The 21,164-nt window shown below is 33.8% G+C and overlaps 3 protein-coding genes and 1 long non-coding RNA gene across 4 annotated transcripts; 1 reads left to right on the forward strand and 3 right to left on the reverse strand.

The window, feature by feature from the left end:
• Positions 1 to 6,059: 6,059 nt before the first annotated feature.
• LOC117240319 (survival motor neuron protein-like) lies at positions 6,060 to 8,202 on the reverse strand. Its single transcript, XM_033506297.1, has 7 exons — positions 8,146 to 8,202; positions 7,774 to 7,956; positions 7,554 to 7,648; positions 7,237 to 7,259; positions 6,552 to 6,849; positions 6,263 to 6,342; positions 6,060 to 6,194 (listed from the first exon to the last, which is right to left on the reverse strand). Exons 1-7 carry the CDS (start codon positions 8,188 to 8,190, stop codon positions 6,136 to 6,138), a joined length of 783 nt encoding a protein of 260 aa, XP_033362188.1. The 5' UTR covers positions 8,191 to 8,202; the 3' UTR covers positions 6,060 to 6,135.
• Positions 8,203 to 9,189: 987 nt separating this feature from the next.
• Positions 9,190 to 11,001, forward strand: LOC117240318 (adrenodoxin-like protein 2, mitochondrial). The gene is made up of 4 exons (XM_033506296.1): positions 9,190 to 9,474; positions 9,890 to 10,002; positions 10,167 to 10,299; positions 10,667 to 11,001. The coding sequence occupies exons 1-4, from the start codon at positions 9,326 to 9,328 to the stop codon at positions 10,755 to 10,757; spliced, it is 486 nt and encodes a 161-aa protein (XP_033362187.1). The 5' UTR covers positions 9,190 to 9,325; the 3' UTR covers positions 10,758 to 11,001.
• A 1,974-nt stretch (positions 11,002 to 12,975) lies between these two features.
• Positions 12,976 to 15,782, reverse strand: LOC117240320 (dual specificity tyrosine-phosphorylation-regulated kinase 1A-like). Its single transcript, XM_033506298.1, has 2 exons — positions 15,390 to 15,782; positions 12,976 to 14,326 (listed from the first exon to the last, which is right to left on the reverse strand). Exons 1-2 carry the CDS (start codon positions 15,417 to 15,419, stop codon positions 13,790 to 13,792), a joined length of 567 nt encoding a protein of 188 aa, XP_033362189.1. The 5' UTR covers positions 15,420 to 15,782; the 3' UTR covers positions 12,976 to 13,789.
• Positions 15,783 to 17,716: 1,934 nt separating this feature from the next.
• On the reverse strand, positions 17,717 to 18,980 carry LOC117240317. Its single transcript, XR_004494658.1, has 3 exons — positions 18,783 to 18,980; positions 18,000 to 18,645; positions 17,717 to 17,901 (listed from the first exon to the last, which is right to left on the reverse strand). It is a non-coding gene; the product is annotated as an uncharacterized LOC117240317 (long non-coding RNA).
• Positions 18,981 to 21,164: the final 2,184 nt, after the last annotated feature.

A 21,164-nucleotide genomic window follows, 5' to 3' on the forward strand; every position in this document is an offset into this window, starting at 1 on the left:
GGTAAGTAATATATTCCTTTATGGCTTTGAATTTGAAAATATTGGGGCGAAGAAAGTGACTCTATCTAGGAATAATTTAGGAATATACATATGTACATACGTATACTATAACCAATTCTATAATTTACGGTTTATAAAATACGTTATGATACGGGAAACGCTCATTTTTGTTGTAATGTGTAATATAAATTTTTCACATTCTTAAAATATTATTATACTTATTTTTTCTCCTTTTTAAACATTATTAAATGATAAGATTTTTAATAAAAGAAAGTGATAAAAACGCTGTCAGTTATTAAATAAAAAATAATTAAAGTTTAGGAGTTGTAACTTTGATATTAAATTACAAAAGTTGCAGCAATAGAATTAACGACCACATTTTTATGTTATTAGGTACATCTATTCGACATCGACATTCCTAATAAGATTACTTTTCGAGAGAGTGATTCACCCAGTCCTGGTAACTCCCTAACGACGTTCGATGTGAAGGGCTGCAAAATAGGTATTGGCATTTGCTATGATATTAGATTCGAGGAAATGGCACGCATTTATCGGAACAAAGGTACAGTAACTTAATCGATCAATGCTTAACTAGCAAAAAATTAAATATCTTTCTTAAATATATTCTATATAAAATTAATATAATCTGTAACTCTGTATAAAAAGAAGCTTAATTAAAAAAACTAGTATATTTGCTGAAAATGAAACAAATAAAAGAATTAAAAGCACAATAAGAGGACTGTCCTCGCATATTCGGAAATGATGGAATGTGAACCGTGCAACTACGAAGTTAATTGGTATTCGGTGGCTTCATATTTCCTGCTTCTCTGGGTTAGGTTGCCAAATGCTGATATATCCAGCGGCATTCAATATGACCACTGGACCACTGCACTGGTCATTACTTCAGCGTTCCAGAGCGAATGATAATCAATTATACGTTGCCTGCATATCACCGGCTCGTGTTCCTTAAGCAAGTTACGTCGCATGGGGACATACACGGTTGACCAATCCCTGGGGAAAGATTCTTTACGATTTGGAAACTCAAGAGAATATGGCAGTCACCGATATCGGTAATTTACAGCTTAAAATTAAAAGCGAGAGATCCATGATGTAATTAATTTTTAGTCTCGTTAATTTATCGATGTAGCCATCTTCCTCTGTATTTGTTGAATTTATTAGTAAGCATTACTTATTACTTCGTATGTTTCTTTTTTCTATCAGATCTAAAAGTTGTTGAGGAAGGAGGGGCTCAGATACCTACATTTTCTCAGAGACGTACAGATTTGTACGACACTGTCTGTAAGAAGGAGTAACTCTACACTAAAACAGAAAATGTTTTTTTATAATATTTCTACTACGATATCCTTTTTTGTGAATTATTACTAATTTCTTATCATTTGTACTAAATGAATGACTCAATTAAGAAAACCAAAACGTTATAAATAATAATCTGTATATCTTTTGTATCAACATGTAATTGGATATTATAATAATATAGGAATGCTATAATAATATAGGATAATAATATAGGAGAATAATAATATAGAAAAAATACATGCTTTTAAACACCTTTAATATCGATCACATAAATTGTTATAATTCACAATGATTACGCATACATAAAAGGCCCCTTGATAGTAAAATTTACGATCAAAAGGCAATTACGTGTCGTTTAACAACATTTAATTTATAACACCTTTTAAACATTTAGACAGATTAACACATAACACTTCTTATATATAAACATCAATTCGAAGTTATCAGCTTGGAGAAATTGGTCGATTAATACCTGTAGATTGTCTGTCTCGATGAAAGGCTTAAAGAGAGCAAAAACATGATAATGCCGCTAATATAATATTCCTTCTTTCTTGTATCTGTCTGCCTCTCAGGTCGTTTTACTAATTACAATAAGTAATTTCGACTTCTTTGCGCTCTCTTTTAACGCATTCGAGACCGAAAGAAATTCATATCAGTCAGTAGGCAGGGGTATAATATACATATTTTATATATAACTTATGTAGTAATGTATATATCATGTTAATTTCATATTTTTTTCAATATAGAATTATTATATATATATATGACTGTACATAATACATTATAGAATAACATAGTATATAATTTTATATTTTAAAAATACGAGGCATACTATTTAAGATTGTCATCGATTTAAAATCAAAGTATGAAAAGGATACCCTGGAGAGAGTAAAACACAGAATCATTCTAACTAAACATTCAGATCGTACCGACACCTAGGTATCGTCTTACAATTAAATCTCGGTCTCGAATGGATTAAAATGAAATACATACTTGCAGCTTCGACATCTTCAATATCGAGGAGATTCAAACTTTACAAATAAATGTAAATTGCGATGTAAAACAAAGCGATGTAAAAAGGGAAAAAGGAGGAAAGAAGGAACAGGGAAACAAAGAGAAGAAACGATTTTTTCATTTTCTCTTGCCAGGAATATAAGATGCTAAGTAATCTTCCTAAGTAATCTCCTCCAGCTTTTTCTAGTTTGATCAATAATTATTAGTACATGTTAGGAAAACAAATAGAATTTTTGTTCTCAAGCGAGGTATAATTTAAATTTTGTATGTACACAAAAATGTTAAATATCTGTAATAAACATGGTACAATCAATTTTTTACATAAAATTATATTGTATAGGCTATTGTTATTTAAACATTTTAAATTGGATGAAGAAAAAAATGACGCAAATAAAACGTAGGACATTTTAATTAAAGAGACTAATATAGAGATTTATCTACTTAACTGTGATTAAATCATCTCCACTTAACGCTCTACCGCTTCTATTAATTATGCTTCGTTAAACTATGATTACAGAGGATGGGTTTTTTGATAAAATGACATTCTGACAAATATATATAGATCGATATATATAGATATAGATAGGCAAATATATAGATTCTTACAACAGTAGTTATGAATGAACAGTAGTTATTGTATCAATTCCGTTCTTCAGAAGCTTCATTTGTGAAAAGACAATTCGCCAGAATATGGATTCACTGTAGTTATAGCTATAGGATTTCAATCTAGTTGACAGACTTGCTTTACGTAGAGAATATCTGTCTCTTGTTCTACCTTATCGCGATTCTCTCCTATACGCTTTGTCGAGCAAAGTAATATTGGCATATATCTCGGCTCTGGTTACAATCATTAGTTTCCGCCTAAACGGTTAGAATCACATGGCTCGCGCTCTACTCTCGTTTATTCAACATTCAGGCCATATGGTCGCATGCGACGAGTTTTATGTTAATTCCGACCGATTACAATACCTTTCTTTCGTTTACAAGGAACGACGAGACTGGCAGTTGCGTGATTTCCAATGCAAAAGCCGCGATATCTGCTCGATAACCTCACCTCAACCGATTTTGTTGTACTATTCTTATGTGGACTTCGTTTGTACCACTTTCGTAACAAAAATAGAATACGTAGAACACAGCATTCCGTTATGCGATATTGTCGATTCCTAACATCCGAAAAATCAGAGGTAATTATTTCCCTACAGTTGTACATTTGTGTGAAAAATTACGAACGTAAAGTTGTTTGGGGCATGCACAGTCCTCCCCTCCCCTGCATTTGCGTGGACATGCTAGAAAGATTCACTTTTCCACGGTGAAACTGTATGTATTATAATTTCATTTTTACAAAGGTCGAACATCCTACTATGCATAAATTTAATATTAATATAAGCAGGTTTCGTGTTAAGTATTACATCTGACGTATAAGCGCACGTGTGTACGAGCCTTGGTTTTAAATGTCTTATAGTAGACACCGAAAAGATTATTCAGTTGGATATCTGACTCAACATCAATATTTTACTAGGAGATAACATGTTAAGAACACGCTGGTGGATGGCATGGGAGATGATGAATGAAGACATACTTCTGTGAGATACATAAAATAGTAGTCAGAACGTATTTTGGCGCTTGGGGACAGCAACAGCTTTTTTTTTTATTTATTTGTTGGAATTACAATCAATTCTCGCGTTGTGAATTTTCAGTAATTTTTCTGGCGTGGCGCAGTGACATGGCTGTTTATTTACAATAAGTTAATACTTATTATAGATAGGTATAATTTATAAGTATTATAAGAAAGTGCATATGCTTAATTTGGATAATTAAATGAATCTAACGTTTAGGTCTAGCGGGTAGTGCCTCTTCAGCCTGCGAATCTGGTCCGTCGTATCGAGTAGTCCAGTGATTAGGGAGTTTCGGTGTTTCTTGACTCTTTTGCTATATCTGTCGCTATATTTTGCTATTTCCTCTTTGACTGTAGGTATCTTGAGGTCGCGATGGATGGTTTCGTTGGTAACATACCAAGGTGCGTCTATTAAGGCTCTTAGCGTTTTCGAGTGGAATCGTTGTAGTATTTCGATGTTGGAGTTACTTGCTGTTCCCCATCGCTTCCTATATCCCTATATTCCGTACTTGCTTCGCTTGGTACTTTTATAATTTTCGCAGTTACAATAAAAAATTTAATTCTTAACAGATTAAAGATTTAACCTCTTGCTTTATAGTGTACAATAATTCTTTTTTCTTTTGTATAGGTTATGTGATCCATAGTTTGAGTAAGTAGTACATATGTGTATATATATATATATATATATATATATATATATATATATATATATATATATATATATATATATATATATTTACGTGACAAGCTTTCATTTCAATCTATATTTAAGATTAATATTTTATCAGTTTCTGTTCGTAACAACATCGAAGCAGTCAATAAGTTTGAAGAGTATAATTAAGGAAGTTATGAAGCAAGAGGTTAAGAACAAATTCTGAAAGAGGTTATGTACAACACAGTAGTACTGCTTTACATTACTTTGCGAATTACTTTTCAAGCATAAAAATAGTTTAACAGCCACTTATAGTTACTTCCTTACCATTACATTCATTAAATTCGTTTGATTTTGTAAACAAAATAACCACGCTGACCAGTCTCTTATTTAAAATAGAATTATTTTGTCATATATCCAACAGTTTACTTTCTTTTCGTAAATATTATTAATAATTTTATCAATTTCGTATACTTCCATCCTTCGTATAAGTGACAATGAATCAGAAGAGTTTCATAGCAATATTGAACAACATACAGTCAACTACAACACCATTAGATACATCCACCATACAGTCAACTATTAGATAACAGCAACAACCATTATATAACAGCAATACAATAGATTATAATTTTCTACGTGTCATTGATTCATCATCATCATTTTCCATTTTTTTAGCATACGTAAAAACGTATCTGACGTAATCTTACCTCGCTCTTTGAGTACAAAAATCCATTCAAATGAAACAAAGGGAAAAGAAATAAGGAAACAAACACTCACATACGAATCTTCATTACATAACTGTATGTACTCCTCGAGATATAATTACTCAGACACGTTACAGCGTACCTTCTTCGTTCCCTGATGGCTGATGTTGATCGTTGACGTTTATAGTGAAAGAATTTCGTCAACGGCGCCATCTGGATCCCTGTTGAAAAATTAAAATAGCCGCAACAGCACCATTAAGCTCATCACCCAGAGTAGCGTTTGTCGCTGAGTCGTGGAGGAATTATTATCATCAACGACATAAACTTTACCAGTTCCGGTAATGTTCTTTAGATGGTCTAGGCATTCGAACTCGCAACATCGCTTTCCAAGACGAAACTTCTTGCATGTCAACGTATCCGACACTTCACGGAAGCATACATCTTCGGCTCCAAGAGGCACGAAAGAGCATGCCTCGTACGAGTCACGCTCAGCCCAGATCCAGAACACCACCCCAACCTCCTCGTCCAAGTCCCAACCGGGGCAAAACTGACTATCCGAGACTACGACTGCAAGGGCGATCGGACTAACAAACACATCTGCCCACACCCCTCTGTATCATGATCTGTTGGCCACAGCACAGATCAAGGTTTTGAACAAACAGGCACAACCAATCCGAGTCCGAGCCTTACTCGACACTGGGTCTTATATGTCTTATATGAAAATAAAGCTGTTCTTTATTTCAAATAATTGAAGTAAATAAATACAATGAGTTTTATATTTTATTATATCTTATATTATTGTTATATTGTTATTGAAAAAATTGATATAATCAACAGTTCTTCCTGTTCTCTTGATTGTTTCTTGCTTGTTTCAAACCATGATAATAACCTACAAAAGAAATAACATAGTCCATTGAAAATTTAATATACAATAAAATACTTATATGAAATAATTACCTGTGTAATATATCATGTAACCACTAATATACCATGACATCAACATACTTGAAAGTGCGTCTGTATCATTATCTGGTAATCTACATTTTATTAAAGTACATTTAATGTTGTTTAATACAAGTTGTACATTTTATTGTTAATACAAGTTGTACAGTATTGTTTAATACAAGTAAGTACATTTTATTAAAATTTCGTATTTTTTTCCAAATAAAATGTTAAACTTATTCCAAATTACTTATTAATATTAGAAGTATTCAGCATTCCATTAGAATTTTTAAATTGTACTTACTTGGCCATTAATTGTGGTGGTAAAGGAGGTGCAGGTGGCATTATATCAGTCATCGAATTGAAAGATGGTCCCGGTATGAAGTGATGTTTATACGCATTTGCTTCTTCAGAGTCACAATCCATTTTTTCTACATTATATTTTTTCGAATTTACATTTGTAGAAAAATTAGTCTCACAAGTCTCATCGTTCTCTTCATTGAATTTCTCTTCCAAAGCTTTCTTTTGTTGTGCTATTTGACTTTGCAAACCTTCTGATTCTAAAAGAGAACTCAACTCGACTTTCTGTGTATTACCATAGCCTAAACACAGAGTAAAAAAAATTTTTGTCATTTAATAGAATGACTGAGTGCCATTCGGTTACTGTCCTTACAGGCAATGTATTAGAATTTCCCGTGCATAAATGTATATGTATAAATGTTTGCCTTGATATATGTAGTAATAATCACTCGTCTAATGAGGAGAATTATATTCCAAGCAGCTAATAATGAACAATAAGTAACATGCATGTTTATGGTTCATGACCCTATATCCCACGGGTCTCCCCATAGACATTGACAGGTACTCCTGCCCAGTTAAGGACCTGCTGAATGACACTGTGATAGACTATGCGAAAGCCTTTACTTCATATATATATGTATTTTTAGTACATTTCTTAATTGACATAACCATCATGCTAAAGGTATTACCTACAAATTTTACAACACACGTGCTGTTGAGGTTATTCGGTGTGTAAACAGAGAAAACACGTGGATAAATTGTAAGGTAGAAAATATATTTAAATAGAAGTGTAATAAGTAAAATACAATTTGAGCTGGTCCAGATCCGCACGCTAGCTGTGTTACCTAATAACTGAAAAACCCCGAAGCCAACGTCGCCTGTCTACTGTTTATGGCCTGACTTCGTCGCAGTCTTTTGTCTACACGCTGTCGATGGCTTCAGTGCTTGAGAAAACTAAAAAAGACCAGATGTAGAGTTTTCTTAGAAGTGGTAACCACTTCAGCACGTGCCATTGTTTTCGTAAATTTTTGATATTATAGCTTCATAAATTTCTCCATCCTCTGAGTATATTGCACGATAAGGTGCTCCTGTGATCCATTTCTATAGAGAAAAGATGTGTATACAAATAAATATAAGTAAATAGCAAAATAAAATAATTTGCTTCTTAATCAATATATTTAATAATATTCTGTATCAAATTTGTAATATTCTATCAAAATCACAACCTTGTGTAATTTACTTGCGTGTTTAGGCTGCTTAAGATTTTGTAGGTTTTCTTTCGGTTGAGAATTTCCAACATCCATTCCCATTCGCTTGATAACTTCTTCTTTTGCTAAATTTATTGCTTTATCATATGCTTCTATTAATGCACTATCATCCCAAACATTATCATTGGCTGTGTCTGTATCCTTTTGAGATAGCAAATTATACGTTATTAATATTGATACAAGTATTTTATTATCAAACTATTGCAAATTATCATATATGTCATTTTTCAAAAATTGACCAAAAGGTAATGGATACTGTTAATTACTATTATGCTAAGATCTTGTACTAAAATAATGATAAAACCATTACGTTTCCATTACCATACATACGTTTCCATTTCCTCGTATAAAAAGAACATTCATATCATCTGCCATTTTAAAATAACATCATTTAAATATTGAATTTGCTTCTGAAATATTAATTTGTCTCATTTCTTTAACTCTAACACATTGTAAACAATGATGACATTATACCAACTATAATACTAAAAATCTATTCCCCATTCATTCGAAAGATTATTTTTTGAAGCAAGGTTAACATTGAATGTTCCCAAACTTCAATAACTGTATTTTACTTTCTTTACAATATCTAACAATATATTAGAATACTATAAAAAAATATTGTATGCACAAGAAACTGTTTATAGCGAAATAGCAAAAGAATTAATCACATATTATAACTAAAACGAGATTGTTAAGTAGATTATATTATACTGCATATGCGTTAGTGTTTCAGCTGGTAAATATAGTTTTTATATCTGAAGATAAATAAGATTTAATTCTATAAAATTGCATAATGAATTATACATATATCTATTACTATTCGTATTTCCCCTTAGTTGTATGTTGTCAATAGCATCAATCACGAACATATAAATAAATATAGAAGAAACCGTTCGGCAATGGAAAGGGAAAAATGAACATGGAAGACAAGAAAGTTTTCTTCATGTTTAGCGTATGCGTGATACGCTTTGAATGTCTCAGATAAAGATAAAGATACTCTGCTCATTTCTATTTGTTCCGCAGAACGAGAAATTTGTTGTCTTTCATATTGGTTTTTACGATTCAATTTTTGGGCAGTTTTCCCTAGCGAGTGTCGGTCCCTGTTTGATATAACCAGACCGTAATTTATACAGATATGTATTATAGATATATATTTGTAAAACTGAAATCAGATGAAATAAATGTTGCCTGAGGTTTTAAACGTTTAATAAAAACAATATTTCATTTGGAAAAAATGTAAGATATGTAAAATTACACATTGATCATTTTGCTGGTCTTGTATCATAAAACGTGTGGCCCGAAGAGCACGTGTCCGGTAGAGATACGTCACTTGTGTTAGGAATCGTTTTATAACCTATCACAGTAAGCGAACGTCCCAGTATAGCAGCCGAAGAATGCCGTGGAAGTTTTTGTACAAAGTACAATTGATCTCCAATTGATATTTTCCGCAATACTTATCTGGTGTTCGGTCAGGGTGTCCCATACTCATGATATTTATGACAGTGGAATGGCGTTAGTAAATCAATTACAAAAATTTTCGAGATCAATTCTCGGTATTGCATCAAATTATTCAAAATATACAAGCAACACAACGTTGCCCTTTTTGCAGGCAACAAGAGGAATATCGACCACGCAACCACTTTCAGAAAAACAAGAGTAAGTGATACAAATTTTCTTGTGCTTTCCTTCTTTTTTTAATAGAATTTCAGTACTTACCTTCCAATATAAAATTAGTGTCAAAATAATAATGCTAATAATAATGTCTAAGAAATTTTTCTCTTTGTAGGAGTATAACATCTAGAAAAATAACATAGTATTAATAGAATAGTATTAATAAGAACAACATTGACAGTGAACAACTAAAAATATAACACTGTTATAAATATATGATATACGAATTTTATTTATGTATTATTAAGACAAGTATATCTTATTTTTAAATTATTTCTATTATCATAAGTGATACATATAATTAAGGTATAATTAAGAGAAGATTAATTGAAGAAACACAAAAAATAAAGAAAATAATTATATTGAGATAATTTTTATCTTTCATAAATATTATTTTCAGAGTAAATATAACGTTTGTTAAAGCAAGTGGAGAGAGAATCAAAGCAAAAGGGAAAGTTGGAGATACTATATTAGACATAGTAGTAAATAATGAAATTGATTTAGATGGATATGGTATGTTTTAAAGAAGCATAATTTACTTAATTTAAAATAAATAATTTTGAGGTAGAAAATATTTGAAAATTTTAATTTTTATCAAGTTTAATATTCTTATTATTTTTAACTTTTGATACTTTATTATATAAGTATGTTGTAATATTAAAATATAATTGATATAGGTGCTTGTGAAGGAACATTAACTTGTAGTACGTGCCATTTAATATTTTCGAAAGAAGTTTATGATGCACTTCCTGACAAACCAACAGATGAAGAATTAGACATGTTGGATTTAGCATATGAATTAACAGATACGTTAGTTCATAATAATCAGTATCAAATCATTCACATTATTAATTCTATTACCTTTTAATATTTTATAAAGTGAATTTTTCTATTTAAATTTATGTAAAAACAGGTTAGTATTGGGTACTTTGAAATCTGCATCTCAATGTAGAATTTCAAATCGCTATCTCTGAATACTACGAAACTGAAATTATAATAAATTTTCATAGTTTTTTATTTACGACCCTATAATCATTACAAATCTATGTTGGAATTAGCATATTTACAATGTTGATTTTCAAATGGATAAATAGAAATCTTATTGTGTATTAGTATTAATTTGTATAGCAATAAATATATTTATTGACATATTCAGTTATATAATATTTAATTTCAGGTCACGGCTAGGCTGTCAAATAGTAATGTCTAAGGAACTAGATGGAATTGAGGTAAGAGTTCCATCAACAATTAATGATGCAAGAGCATAACTGAAATTATCTATAGGTTTTTGAAAATTTGTATACAATGTTATACATCTCTTGTTAAAAAACCCTTGTTATAATTATTAAAATATTGGTATTAAAAAAATATAATAAAGAATCTTGTGTTTAAATGTGAAGCTTATATATATATACATATGTTATAGTATAATTGCAATTTTGATATTTGTACATTGCCATTGTAAAAAGCCTATCCAATTATGAAGAAAATATATCTTTTATTTTTAATATACAGGGTGTCAATTTTAAAACGTTCATCTAAATTATTTTCGTTACTATTAAAGATAAGAAGAAATTACTAAGGAAGACTTAAATGGTTTTAAGATGTGTACTTGGTTATGATAAAAAAGACTCTTGTGGAATAAATTTTGCAACTTCTGAAAGATTAGATAAAAACTTAGAACCTAAAAAATAATTTGAAATTAATTTCGTTTAGATATACTGTTTGATTTCTTAGCTATGGGCAAGTTTAAAAGATCATCAAACTCATGGTCAACAAAACAACAGAAATGTACATGCAATGCTTTTTCGTTTCACAACAAGTTATCTGACACTATCATCATTTTCGTGGCACATGCAACATTATCGATTCAGTATAGTAATGTTTTGGATTAAAACAAATGTCTCGACATTGGAGCAAAATATTTCAACCTTTAAGGACTAAAATTAAAACTTATGAGTTTGTTTATAATTTTAATAGATTTTATTAATATTGTGTTTACTGGTTTATTAATTACAAGAAAGTTTGTAAAAGACTGAAGTTTTACGTAAAAAGTACAAATATTCTTTCAACAAAATTAGTCAAATCACATCATTATTTATACATATTGTATATAAATAAAATATGCGGATATATTACTTTACCCTAGAATTAAAATTCAATAATATTGAAGAATCTTATTTATTCAGATTTTGTACATTATCGCTTCTAACCTCGGATAATAGAACAACAAATTAAATATTTTTAAACAAAAAAACTTTGTTCCTTTGTTTGATTTCCCTTGCTCGCGTTTCTTAACTACTTAGATATAAAATACTTACGTTTTCGAAAATTCATACTTCACAAGCTACTAAGCGCTTTATCTGTTCAGAATAATTTATTGTTTTCTTAACTAGGTACATACCAAATACATCTATTAAGTTGGTATTTCTCATAATTACCAGTACATAAAGCTAAAACACTTTTGTACTATGCTTGTTATACATGGATCTAACAAATAATTTAACTTGTGTATTGTCGTTTGTATATTTTGTTACGTGTAAAATATTCTATTTCTACACTACTTACAAGTTCGATAAAGTGTACATTACACATCGTGAAATTTACATATTTTCACTTGGTTACCCTGCCCAATTCGAATATAATTCAGAACGTATGTGCTATATTTATATATTCTGCATTTGTTTTGTATATTATGTACACTGATCTGATCTTTGTAAACGCGAGTTTTACGATATTAATGAGAAATTTGCCAATTTAATGGAAGTTGTTAATTTTTTCTGGCACGTTTCACGTTAGCAGACATGTTTCTTAAGTTACAGTCGAAAAGTGTTTTTATGTAAAAGAATAGGAATGATCAAGTTATTTTAAGATGACAAGATATTTCACGTCTTCTATTTAAATATAGCGTTAAATTTTAATTCCGTCAATTCGTATATACTCATACATCGAATTTCCTTTTCTCATGTCATTTCTTTTCTTTCATTTCACATTTAATTACAAAGATAAAGTGTAAGTACGTTCCTCATAAAATTAATATCAAATGTCGCAAAATATACAAAAGTAAACTAAGAAGAGGGGTACATATTATTACACAAACTGTCGTTCATATTGCATATGTACATATGCAGTATAAAAACAATACTTTTTAGTTTTTAATCTCTTGTTTAAATAATCCTAATATCTAAATTTGTATCGGTCATTGATTCGATATAACTGCGTTTATTGGAAGTAATTAAGCTATAGCCTGCGCACAAGAGAAGAAGGAACAAACACGTATAGTATACACGCTTAAATAACAAAATTAAGTCAGTTTACGTTCAATGTGAACTTGATCAAAGTTCCAGTCTCGAATTATAGAGTTTCTTACTATCAGTTTACAAAATTCGATATTACGATTATGTACCGTATTTGAAAAACATAAAATGCTTTGTTCAATTTTAAATAAAACTAATATTTACCAAAGCGAATACGAAAAAAATGTTATCATCAAACTCAATTTTCAATTATCAAACTTAATCCAGCACAAATACAAATGTTATTCGTGCTTTTTTACTTTTACTACTTTTCAACTCTCTATAGTTCGAGATTTGAGTTCCGCTAACTTTCTTTCTACTGCGCATGCGCAACAGGAAAACTTGAATTACACGTAATAGTCAAAAATTCGAAAATCTTATCCTTTCGTGGCAGCGAAAGTAACCTAGGACTAGAGGTTCCATAACATTAATAATAATAAGGCAATAATATTAATATTAATAATAATGTAATCGAGTACTACTAACAATATTAATAATAATAATAATAGTATGGTAATGGCAAGATACACGCGGGTATAAATTAATCATTCCTTTCGTAATATCTACGACGTCTTCGGGATATTCTTTAGAAATTACTTTATTTCTGGTCAATATTCATTAACGAGCAACTTTTCTCTCTGTTTCTTATCACGATTTTTTTCACTTCATCACAATTGTACCGTTAGAAATTATTCAAAACATTGTTAAAATGTCCATGAAATATATGCAATTGCCGTATTGAATAAGCGAGTAATGAAGTTGCTGTTTCACTGAATAAAAGTGAAATCTCCAATGCGTGTGCTCAAGTATATAAGTTAAAAAAAGATTGGTACATCAATGCCTATTATTCTTAATCAATATTCATCATTTAACAATTAGGACCGAATTTTTACAAACCAACTCTAAACCACGACCCAATTTACAAATAAAAGATCGATGTGTAAATTAACTATCAACTATTAATCTCCAATCCTATGTGAAGATATAATGTTCGGACCAAATTTCTAAACTAACGTGGACAATTCATGCGGACTATTGGTGGTTGCTGCGCTACTTAGATCCAATGTGGCAGCCGGAAGACCAGAACTGACGCTGCCGGTTGCTTCCCGTGGCAAATGCTGCGATCTATTTAGCTTATTTCCAGGACTCGGTGGCGATCTATCTGCTGGTGTATCCGGTGGCGTAACCACGTTTCTGTGTCCGCTCACGTTCAGATGATTGTGCGTCGCCGCGATCGGAGCTGGCGATGAGAGCAACAAGGGCGGTGGAGACATTGACACGTGTCGATGATGATGATGGTGATGATAGTGTTGGTACTGTGCAGCTCGGCCGTGCGTTGCGTGGCTGGTATTTAGTTGGTTCGTCACGGGCCCGACTTTCGTTGGGCAGCCAGCATGGTGGATGGTTAACGGGCCACGTAGTTGTTGTTGCTGTTGTAGCTGGTGCTGGTTCTGGTGCTGTTGCAGCTGCTGCTGACGCTGCAGCTGTACCGCCGCTTCGCACTGTTCGCGCGCTAACGCCTTCACGGCATTCGTCTTCTCCTACGAAATAAGAATGATAGGTTAGGTTGTAGTCAGGGGCCATAACAAATTAAAAAAGTTATAATATAAGAATTTACATTTTAGTTGAAATGATTCTAGTTACGAATAAGTATCAAAGATGATTCAAATCTTTTTCGTTACCGATAACCACGGTGAAAACTCTTTTGGATTACTTTCAGCCATTGTCAATCTTATTGTCAATACTACATGCCTGAAGTAGAAGGAGGGGTACAGAGAAAAAGACTTTTTCTCAGCAAATATAATCGTTACTCAATTATTTTGTTCAACAGTTTTACAAATCTCCCAAAAATAAACGAGAATACGAAAATACACTGAATATCGTGTGTATGGTTATTTATAAAATCCCCTTGAAATAGTTGCGATCGCGGATCACATAAACAAACGAACCTGTCATTCTACAGAGTATCTTTTTCGGTGAAATTATGCAAACGTAAATGTAACTTCGGTAGAACTCCTCGAGAACTTGTAAGCTTATATCACTCTGACCCAACCAGTCCACTCTAAAGTGTATAATTTATAAAAGGGGATTATATTAATACGTGGAGGATGTGGTAGGTGGTAAGTTTTGCATATGAATGTTCGTTGATACAACGAATGGTTAAATGGAGGTTTTCATGAATGTGATAAGGACTAGATCGAATGTTTTAACACTTATAACTAGAATGCGTATTTTTATATAAGTTTGTAGTTTTACGAACATAATGAAAGAAATAAAATTTTAATCGAGATTTGTTTTCTTATATACGTATATTTTAGCGCATTTTATGCATTTTGCGCCATTTGCGTACCTTTCAATTTCGCACGAACGTATAAAGATCAGCAATATAATTATAACGCTTCTTAAAAATGTGAAAAATCCTGGTTTCCTAAAAGCTTGCAATTGATTTCAGAATAATTTTTATGAACTCTACCAGATAAATTATGGTAACTCTGAAAAACAAAATTTCACGATAATATGATTTCCGGGTAAAATACACATAAAAGATGATTTAGACGTGTTTGAACGTGTTCGTTTTCTTTTTTAATAGCGATATGTTCTTACCCTCTGCCACACGAAGACGTTATGGACCATTGCGCATCCACAAAACACGATGCCAAGGCCTATGAAAACCGACGTAACGATTGCCGGTATGACACCAATTACCTCTCAGAGAAAAGACATCGACTCCCGACTGTCGGACGCCAACGCCGCTACGCATCTTAGTCCCCATCAGAGATAAGGCCCCAACCCCGACTTTCGGACTCCTTGGAATCCACACCAAACCCCCCAACATCCCCAAGCCAGGGTGTATATAAGCCGAGACTTCACCCGGCCCGGGGAGTTCTCGTTCTAGTTGCTGTTCTTGTACAACACCCCTTTCTCTGTTCAACGTTATTCTACTGTAAGTGCCAAAGTCATAATAAAGTTCGATAAAAGAGAATTAATAGTTGGGCTACGACTCAGCTTTCTTTTCTCTCGCAACCCAAGTATCCATTTTACGTGACACCGGCGTCGAATGAAACTGGATGAATGTATACAATATCATACCTGAAAGCATTGTTAGAGGATCATTATAACACGTATGCCATAACAAGCGGGACAAAGAATCAGCGCAAATACATATTCTCAATACATATAATTCTCGAAGCGTAAACTATATACATATGCTTTTCATTGAAATTTTCAATACTAGTCGCAAATTATTTTTCAATTAATTTATTATTTAAGTCTTTATATATCAATTCTCGACGAATAAATTACTTAAATTATAGAGAATCTATCTTCAGACAATAGAGAATTCAATATTTTTGGTCGTTAAGTAATTTACAAATTTCTAAAACGATTACGTTCGAAGTTTTGGACAGTATTTGAAGTTTCTAACATGACATTAAAAAAAATAAATAAATTTTATGATATAATTAAAAAAACATTGTAGTCTATCATAATTTCTATTCCGTCAAATTTATTAAAACGCAGTTTTCTTCTGAACAGAGTCAAAATGTCCGTCTTGAATCGAGTTCAACAGCTTAACGATCGATCGAGCGAATGATAGCTGTGTAAACTAGCATGACACAACGTAAACTTTAGATTAGATCTCGATCCATCCACCACCCGTATTCATGCATGACATGAATATTCTGATTCAGCTCTTTATAAATTAATCTGTTAAAACTTCCCTAAAAGACGATCATTTTTTATTTTTCTAAGAAAAATAATGACTATTCGGCGTTAAAATTAACTTTATTTCCATTGGATTTCTAAACTGATTTCATACACTCAGAGATAGTTCACAGTATCTTTAGGATTCATACCTGAATTCAAGAAAAATTAAACGTATAACTTATGTACTAGTATCTTTCAAAAGGTTAAAGTTGACAGAATTGAAGGAATTGGTTCTTACCAGTTAGAAAGACGGGAATGCTAATGAAAAACCCTCCGATAGCACATATCCGGCTGATGGATGATTTTTGCAGGTACTTGCTACTCCTGAAACAGACAAAATTTGAAGTGAAAGTCAGTTTCACGATTCTATGATAATTGAGCGAAATATAAAGGAACCAGTTTTTTGTTTAACAGCCAAGAATCTTTCAAAAATTCTACTGTAATTGATACTTCAAATATATTTAGTCAGACAAAGGATAATCATAATCGCAACGTTAATCTTAACTTTAATTCAAGGATCAAACAGTATCATTATACATATAAAAGTAAACATAAAGTCTATCCACATTATTGTTATTATTATTATTATTATTATATGTTATTCTATAATTGATTTTTATTTCTTTATTATCAATATTATTCTATTTTCTATAATGATTCAATTATAGATCTTATTTTTTGTCAATCATATTTCACTGAAAAGATCACTTTGAAAATAATCTAATAGTGAAAAATGAAAAATAATCTTTTTCTACCTTGTCTTCATTTTTTACAAACTCTGTCCACCGCCGTAAACCTATTAAATGCATGAAACGACAAAGCAAAGCTGCTTCACATAATTCCCCGCTCACGCAGTGTCAATCAGCTCACGACCGCAAACGATACTGCTAATTTCCAGCGACCACGAACGATTTCATCGTAATTGCCGGTGTGAAATTTACCAATACGTGCTCGAATTGGTCAATAATGAACAGAGCGCTCTTGCACACACTAATCTACCAACAAATAATATTGACTCAATTGAACAACAGCGCCTAGATTAACGGACAAACCGCATGTTCCAAACAGATTTACAATCACGGCAGAAAATACATGCCGTTATAGATGTTTCCTGGTCAAGATTAATTTCCACGCGTTAAGAACATTGTAACCGGAATCTAGGAAGAACTAGCACTTCCTGGAATAATACTATTGTGTCCTCGATGAATGTCTCTCCCAATGCCCTCGAGTGAGTTGTTTTTGTCTTTGGTCGTACGACGTCCGGGATGAGAATTCGGGGAACGGTTTTGCGCTGCTTTAATACTCGCACAACCATCCATCCATGGGACTGCATCTTTTTAGGAGGACCAGTGATTAATCTTTTCCCACTCATTTTCATCTCTAATTTCTCATGAGGCTAAGATTCCTGCATCTTTTATCATAATAATTTATTAATACTATTAATAAATTGAGACAATTTTACACGTCGTATTTTGCGTTATAAGATGACTTGTAATTTGTAAAATTTACCTGTAAAATTCCTTTGTTTGTTTTACCGAAGCAATAGTTGGCATTTCTATACGACAATAAGAATTTGTTAATACTAATAATTTGTAAGGTTATCAGGTTATCATTCTTCTAATGGATAGTATATTATTGAAACTTTTTTAATATTGAAACGCGATATTTTTTTGGAGAAGAAGTGCATAGTAGTAAAGAGTTGAATTCTACGGACGTAAAAAGTGGACATAACATTTTCTGTACATGGAGTCGCCTGGCCTAAACATTTTATGATTTCCGGGCAAAATACAGACGAATCCAGCGCTGATTTTAAAGCAGCTTCATCCAAATAAGCCACAATAAGAAATTCCCACGAAACAGTTGCGTTCATCCCCTTTCGAGGTCACCGACCTCTTTGAATGCGTTTCAAGAGCGTCGTACCAATGAAACTTCGAGTTCTAAACTAATTTCTCAGCCTTTTGCGTTAAATTTAACCTTCCGCGTTAGTGTATTTCGGACGAGTTCCTATTTTACGCTTTCGTCGACTTCACCAACGTAACATGCAGCATCCGCAAGTAAAACTGTCTCTTAAATTTGATGTGACACCAATACACGACGAGAAGAATCACAATGCCATTTTTATTCCACTTCGTTAATTTTTCGTCGTAAGGTTTAGCTGTAAATAGGATTAAAAAAGTTTAGATTAACGAGGAATTTAAAATTGATCTGTTAAATCAACAATTTCCATTAGTTGTCAATAGATTTTATAAGCTTCAGATTACTGAGAAATTATACACATTGCAAAATATTTACCATTGGTTACCCACGCTACACGTAAATTTGATCAATCTACCAATGCACTAACACTGCAATAAATTTCTATTGCAACATTCCACGCTCCTTTGCCGCACCTTAAACTCCTCGCTAGATTTATTCCACCTTAAAGTGTCACATAACTCCTACGACACCGATATCAAATCTTAAACTCCACCAAATTCCAGAGAAACTTGATTTCGTCCAAAGTAAGAGATTAAACTTAAAAAGCAATTTATTTCATCTTTAAACTATCCCAAACTTCTTAAATATAATTTATATATGTCGGAGATAAGAGGACAACGGTGCCTTCCCTCTGAAACCTCGGGAAAATCCATAAAAACATTGTAATTAAAATCTACAGTTGTAACTAAACGATTTGCCGTCATTCTAACCAATTGTATTTGTTTGAGACTTGTGACAATGAGCTTGGGCTCAAGGCGACAATTAGTCGCCGAACGTGGCCGCGGTCAACGGGACGAACTCTCCATCTAACAAAGGCATTGAGTAATCCTATAGCTCTCCTTAAAAGAAATATTCGTGGCGACACGCGACAGTAAACATTCCAACGGTTTCTGTCCCGTGGCTCGCCACGCGCAGACCCTATTCTTCGAGGAAGATGATTGCCAGACGTCGATGCGTCTCCGCAGTACATGTTCGGCTAGCCCGAAGGTCCGTTATAAATCTTAAGGTTTAGTTAACTAAAGTCCTTCAAACAGACAAACAGTCTCTGTCCCAACTACGGGAAGATAGGGGAGACATATTTCTCAACGGGCGGCGTCTCCCACTAGCAACTTTCCCTCGAGGGCGGCTAGCATCTTTTTCTAACCACCGATATGGAGATTGACCAATTAGCAGCAACGCCAATTTCCCTTACTTTCTGAACGAAGGCTTTCCTCGACGAATCCGATGATCTCGTATCCTTAGACACACCCCATTATAGTTTTCCTCTGTGGCATCATCGGGACGGGAAAGGCATTCTCGCTCGCGATCTCATCGATAAAAGAGTAACGTCTTCGCGATCAGTGGTTATTTCACGTTTTAACCAGACTTAGACTTTGTGAGTACGTTCTGTTGTCATCCCGTTGGCCGCGGATTCGTTATTGAGCCCGAGAGCATCGTCACTCGTGTCGCGAGTGCCGAACCGCCGTGATCAATTGTCAAGACTGTACTAATTCTATCATTACAATAAACTACACCTGTGTGTACCGTATCAATGGCTAATCCTCGAGAAGATTCATTTGACGCCCACAACCCCACTCCCAGTGCCAATCCGACATCAGAAGTGGGACCAGAACGGCTTCGAGCGCTGGAAGGGCAGGTCGCTGTCATGAACAACCTAATTTATACGCTAATGCAAAGGCCAAATACGGGAACCACCAAATTACCACATTTTAACCCAGAAGTCGCAGGCGCCGACCCAGCCGCGTGGTGCGCGGCTGTTAGTAGGGCCATGAAGAACAACCCCCTACGATATGACGCGCTATACTCTGCCTTAAGTGACTCTCTACAGGGTCCTGCAGCACATTGGCTGGCACGAATGACGGGAGACGGAGAGGTTACTTGGTCTACCGTTAAGGAACGATTCCTTATACATTTCGGTGGCCGAGAGACGACGTCCTCATCGTTAATCAAGGTATCCAGGGAACCGCGGGGAGTGGGCGAATCCGCGGGGGCGTTTGCCGGCCGTGTCCGTTCCCTCCTGCAGACGCGGTGGCAACATTCTACGCTAGACGAAATACTTAACGCTGTCACTCTCTACATATTAATTCCACACGACCAACGTCTTAAACGATTGGCCCTCACGAGCGATATCAGAACGGAGGACCAATTTCTGAGCGAAATGCGACCCTTTTGTTACGAAGAAGAGTCGACATTTTCGCCGAGAGATGCACCGGCGGAACCCGAAGCTAAGCGACGCAAGTTATCAGGCCACCAGACGAGGTGTCATTACTGTGGTACTCTCGGACACAGAATAAAGAACTGCCGCAAGAGGATGCAGAACGAACAGCAGAGGGATGCACGACGCCAGGAAGGAAGCCGACCAGCCGCACCGTCCAAGGCGGTTTGCTACAGGTGTCATGCGGAAGGCCATATCGCACCTAACTGCCCGGCACGACGGGATGGTAGACCAGGCCCCAAGGATGAGCGTAAAGTCAACTCCTGCGTGGTGGAGTCCCCAGCCGGTAGTTTAAGTCATCTGGGTGAGTCGTTCCCATTTTACTTCGATTCCGGAGCCGAGTGCTCATTAATTAGAGAATCTGTCGCTCCGAAATTCTCCGGTAGGAGAACGACAGATATAGTAGTTATGCGAGGAACAGGAAACACCTGCGTTAAGAGTACATCCCAGATCTGATCTACGGTACGCATTAACTGTTTTAC

The sequence above is a fragment of the Bombus vosnesenskii genome, unplaced genomic scaffold, assembly GCF_011952255.1.
Source record: "Bombus vosnesenskii isolate JDL3184/JDL3185 unplaced genomic scaffold, Bvos_JDL3184-5_v1.1 scf7180000014610, whole genome shotgun sequence".
NCBI lineage: Eukaryota > Metazoa > Arthropoda > Insecta > Hymenoptera > Apidae > Bombus > Bombus vosnesenskii.

Coding starts and splice junctions, on each gene's coding strand:
- LOC117240319 (XM_033506297.1), bottom strand. CDS start 8,190: ATGGCAGATGATATGAATGTTCTTTTTATACGAGGAAATGGAAAC. Junction 7,957..8,145: donor TTATACGAGGAAATGGAAAC/GTATGTATGGTA, acceptor CTATCTCAAAAG/GATACAGACACAGCCAATGA. Junction 6,343..6,551: donor CCACCACAATTAATGGCCAA/GTAAGTACAATT, acceptor AATAAAATGTAG/ATTACCAGATAATGATACAG.
- LOC117240318 (XM_033506296.1), top strand. CDS start 9,326: ATGGCGTTAGTAAATCAATTACAAAAATTTTCGAGATCAATTCTCGGT. Junction 9,475..9,889: donor CCACTTTCAGAAAAACAAGA/GTAAGTGATACA, acceptor TATTATTTTCAG/AGTAAATATAACGTTTGTTA. Junction 10,003..10,166: donor AATTGATTTAGATGGATATG/GTATGTTTTAAA, acceptor TAATTGATATAG/GTGCTTGTGAAGGAACATTA.
- LOC117240320 (XM_033506298.1), bottom strand. CDS start 15,419: ATGGTCCATAACGTCTTCGTGTGGCAGAGG. Junction 14,327..15,389: donor ACGTCTTCGTGTGGCAGAGG/GTAAGAACATAT, acceptor CTTATTTCGTAG/GAGAAGACGAATGCCGTGAA.